Below are 4044 nucleotides of genomic sequence, written 5' to 3'. Positions count from 1 at the left end.
CCCCCCCCCCCCCCCCCCCCCATACAGTGTAATTGCTTGGATTGAAGACATGCTGGAGCGTGACGTCAATGACAACAGGAAGATCGGTAACTATGGAGCCCAGCACATCCTGTCGGGTGTCCCGAGGGACTCCGTGACCATCCTGACACACTGCAACACCGGCTCGCTGGCCACAGCTGGATACGGGACGGCGCTGGGTGAGACTGGAGCTCTGGATATGAATCCAGGCAGGCTGTGAAAGCATTTGTGGAGCACTGAGTGTAATGCTGGTTCTGTGTGCAGGCGTGGTGAGAAGTCTTCATGCTCTGAACAGGCTGAAGCGCGTTTACTGCACGGAGACGCGGCCGTACAACCAGGGGTCCAGACTGACGGCGTACGAGATGGTCGCAGAGGGAATACCTGCTACTCTTATCACAGACAGCATGGCGGCGCTCACCATGAGAGAAATGGACATCACGGGTGCGTTTCTGAGCACGGCATCACATCCTGGTCACGTTATTCAAACGTTAATCTTGAAACGTCCTGTTTTCTCTTGCAGCCGTGGTTGTAGGTGCGGATCGGGTGGTTGCCAACGGAGACACAGCCAACAAGGTGGGCACGTACCAGCTGGCCATCGCCGCAAAGCACCACGGCATCCCTTTTTATGTGGCGGCGCCAAGCACATCCTGCGATCTGAGCCTGGAGAGCGGGAGAGACATCATCATTGAAGTGCGCCCCCCTGAGGAGCTCACCAGTATAAACGGAGTTCCCATCGCTGCTCCTGGTAAGAAGTGAGAGGCAAAAAGACGCATTTTAAACTACAAAGTAAAACGCAAGTTCCTAAATAACAAGTAGAGCAGAAGAGTAATGACAGTGAAGAGAACAAGGTTGTATAAGAAAAAGCATTTTTTTTAAGTCTGTTAACGTTTCTTTTATTTTTATATAAGTTATCTGCTGCCAGCACAAATGAGGTCATCAGGGTCAAGAGTCCGAGAGTAGATTTTAGTGTTTTAAGTGACGAATAATTGGATCCATTAGTCCTCTAATTGAGCTGAGATGTGCCTGGTGACATCACAGTAATTAAGAGTGTTTTAATGAGGACACCGTCTCAGGAGGGGCAGATGTGAGCATGTGCATTTTTCTCTAATCTCCTTTTTTTTCTTCCCCACCCTCATCAAATAATTAAATTGGTATTTCTTGAAGGAATGCGTATTGCTCGCTTCCTTGCATGCTAAAGTTTTAAACAAAAATTTGAAATTGGCTTCGGGGGCAATCTTGCATTTTTAAATTTGAATTCAGAATGTGTTGTGCATGGCTGTCAGGTGCCACCAAACCAAATTTCAGCTCAATATATTTTTAAAATAGCTAAGCTGTCGTAGTTTTTCCCTTTTAGCTAAGGTGGCCATCTTGGATTTTAAATTTGCATTAGGAATATATAATTAGATGCTCTCAGCTATAACAAATTTCAGCTAAATATCTCAAGGAATAACTGAGTTATAGACAATTTTGTGTTTTCTTAGGTAGCTGTGGCAGCCATCTTGAACCAAAATGGCTCTAAAAGTTGATCGTTGATTTGTTCAGAGACCTCTTCACTCTAGGTCATGTGACCTCACTGTAACACTTGGAAGCTGCGAACGGTCCTGTCAAGTGTTTTTAATGAGAAAAATGGCGTATTTATTTGCAAACTACGTTTCTTTGGTAACTCGAAACACAAAAGTAACAGCACACATCGCGGTGCCGAGCTGGTCATTTTGATATAGCATTTGTGGGGTACACATTGCGGATCGGACCGCATTAAAGTTGAAGGAAGAGTAAGATCCTTTTCAGGTGGATAATAACAGGTGGCTGCCTTCAGGCAGTCTTCAATTAAAACTTTAAAATCTTATTCGGTATTCCAACATTTTTCAGTCAGGTCATCTGGACAGTTTCTTTTTTTTCCAGATGACCTGACTGAAAAATGTTGGATTGTATACCTGGATTATTGAGCATGGACTTTGTTGTTTTCAACCAGTTTGGCACAACTGTCAACAAGGAAGAGGGCCAACAATGGAGGAGGGGGCGTGACAAAGAGACCAACTTATCACCAACATAACTGGTTTGTTCCACTTTGGAGTAAGCTGTTGGGGGAAGAATCAGTTTTGTGTTGTGTGTTTCTTGACTGATGAAGCCTTCTGGATTGAAAACGAAACATTTCAGCACACAAAAAAGAAACTGCCCAGATGAACTGACTGAAAAATGTTGAATTGTAATCCTGGATTATTGAGCATGGACTTTCTTATTCGGTATTGTAACTCATCTATTTTTTTTTGTTTTTCAACATTTTCCTCGCCATCTTTCTTTTTGTCTCCGCCTATCTAAACAAGAGCGCGTCTAGTTTTAACTTCAGATTTGGGGAAGGGAAGTCTGAGATTGTCATCACTGTATGTTCCCATACAATGACAAAATTGGTTCTCTGCATTTAACCCATCGCACCTGAGATACACCCAGGTGGAGGAGTGAGCAGCTGTGCAAGCGCCCGGGGAGCAATTAGGGATTAGGTGTCCTGCTCAGACACCACAACATGTGGGAATGGCTGGGAGTCTAACCGCGACTTTCTATTCCTAAGTCAGCTGCCCTGCCTCTACCCCATCTCGGCCCCAGTTGGCGTGTACTTTGAAAGTTTTGTCTCATCACAAGGACATCCTCTGAAAAGAGGTGGAAATTTTACTTTCAGCCTGTCTTGGCTCAAAAGTTCTTATGACTTAGAAACAAAGTTAAATTACTGATATAAAGAAAATTAGCTTTCACTACACAGAGAAAATAATTAAAGATACATTACATTAAATCATATGTAGAGGTACATGTATGTATACAGTATTAGAGGAGAGGTCAAAAATTAAAATAATAAATAGACCAATCCCTGATCAAAACGAGTCCTTTACCATGTTGTAATCCCCTTCATGAAGTGAACACACAAAAACAGTTTGTTAAAGTCACCTTGTGTATATCCTTTAATGACAATTGTGGATATTAACAACACTGTGAAATATGAATGAATAATCACTCATATTAAAGTAAAGGGGAAAAAAAACACCAACATGCAGGCCAGTGGGCTCCAAGAACCACGGTTTACACAAATCGGTGTTTTATTAAGAAATGACAGCCTGACCAACCTCCGTCTGTAACTAAATAAACCCTTTCTCTGTCAGGTATTGAAGTGTGGAACCCGGCGTTCGACGTGACCCCTCATCAGCTCATCACAGGAGGCATCATCACAGAGCTGGGAGTCTTCCTCCCATCGGAGCTCCAGGCTGCGCTCACGGGTCGCCTCACGGCCCTCTAGGGTCTCCCAGCGGCCCCTTCTGGTCCTGGTGCTCCACTGCACACTTCCATCAAACACAAAGACACTTGTCTTCACCGAGGGTGCACCAGTAGTTGTTTTTTGTTCCAACACGCACACAGTTACATGTAAGTGGTGCACACAGAGGAAAAAAAGTCTCTGGCAGCTGCAAACAAACAAAGAAATACCCGGTAATCACACAGGATAACAGCAGTCTCTTTAAATCCCTTTTTTTATGTAATCTTTACATCGAGCTTTCCATCACATCTAACGTTTTTTTTTTTGTAGCCTTTTTCCACAAACGGCTTCTACAACTACAAAAAAAAAAAAAAAAAGAGCTCAGCTGGATTTAAAACCTCTAAATTCCATTTGGCAAAACAAATATATCGAGGTAACATTTTACTGACGTCAACAATATGAAAAGAGATTTTTAAAAACATGACTTTCTTTGGATTTCAAAGCCGTCACGGTTTTCCAAAATGCTGCTACTCATTTTGTAAATATTTCTTCCCTGCTGGTAGTGTGTGTACATATGTAGAGAACTAACCTCTGCTCGTAAAAAAGCTACTTCTATTTTAACCATAAATATGGTTACTACAAATCAAATTAGTCATCTAAAATGTTATATTAACATGTAATTTCTGTTGTTCGGTGTAGAACTGTTTTTAGAGGAATAGTCCAAATTAAAAGCTTGTAGACTTTCACGCATTATTAGTAATGTGAAGAATAGTATTTCACTCATTTTT

General features: G+C 42.3%; 1 protein-coding gene across 1 annotated transcript in view; it reads left to right on the top strand.

Annotated features, from left to right (window-relative positions):
- The window catches only part of mri1 (methylthioribose-1-phosphate isomerase 1), a 9026-nt gene extending 5196 nt beyond the window's left edge, over positions 1-3830 (top strand). The window contains exons 3-6 of the mRNA XM_037690211.1: positions 28-197; positions 283-459; positions 539-763; positions 3168-3830. Coding sequence (XP_037546139.1) covers positions 28-197; positions 283-459; positions 539-763; positions 3168-3301 — 706 coding nt within the window. The 3' untranslated portion in view covers positions 3302-3830. The remainder of the gene's footprint in view (positions 1-27; positions 198-282; positions 460-538; positions 764-3167) is intronic.
- Positions 3831-4044: the final 214 nt, after the last annotated feature.

Source organism: Nematolebias whitei, chromosome 16, assembly GCF_014905685.2.
Source record: "Nematolebias whitei isolate Nwh7 chromosome 16, NemWhi1, whole genome shotgun sequence".
Lineage (NCBI taxonomy): Eukaryota > Metazoa > Chordata > Actinopteri > Cyprinodontiformes > Rivulidae > Nematolebias > Nematolebias whitei.
The sequence above is the reverse complement of the archived record's forward strand: the minus strand, read 5'-3'. Positions and strand labels throughout refer to the sequence as shown.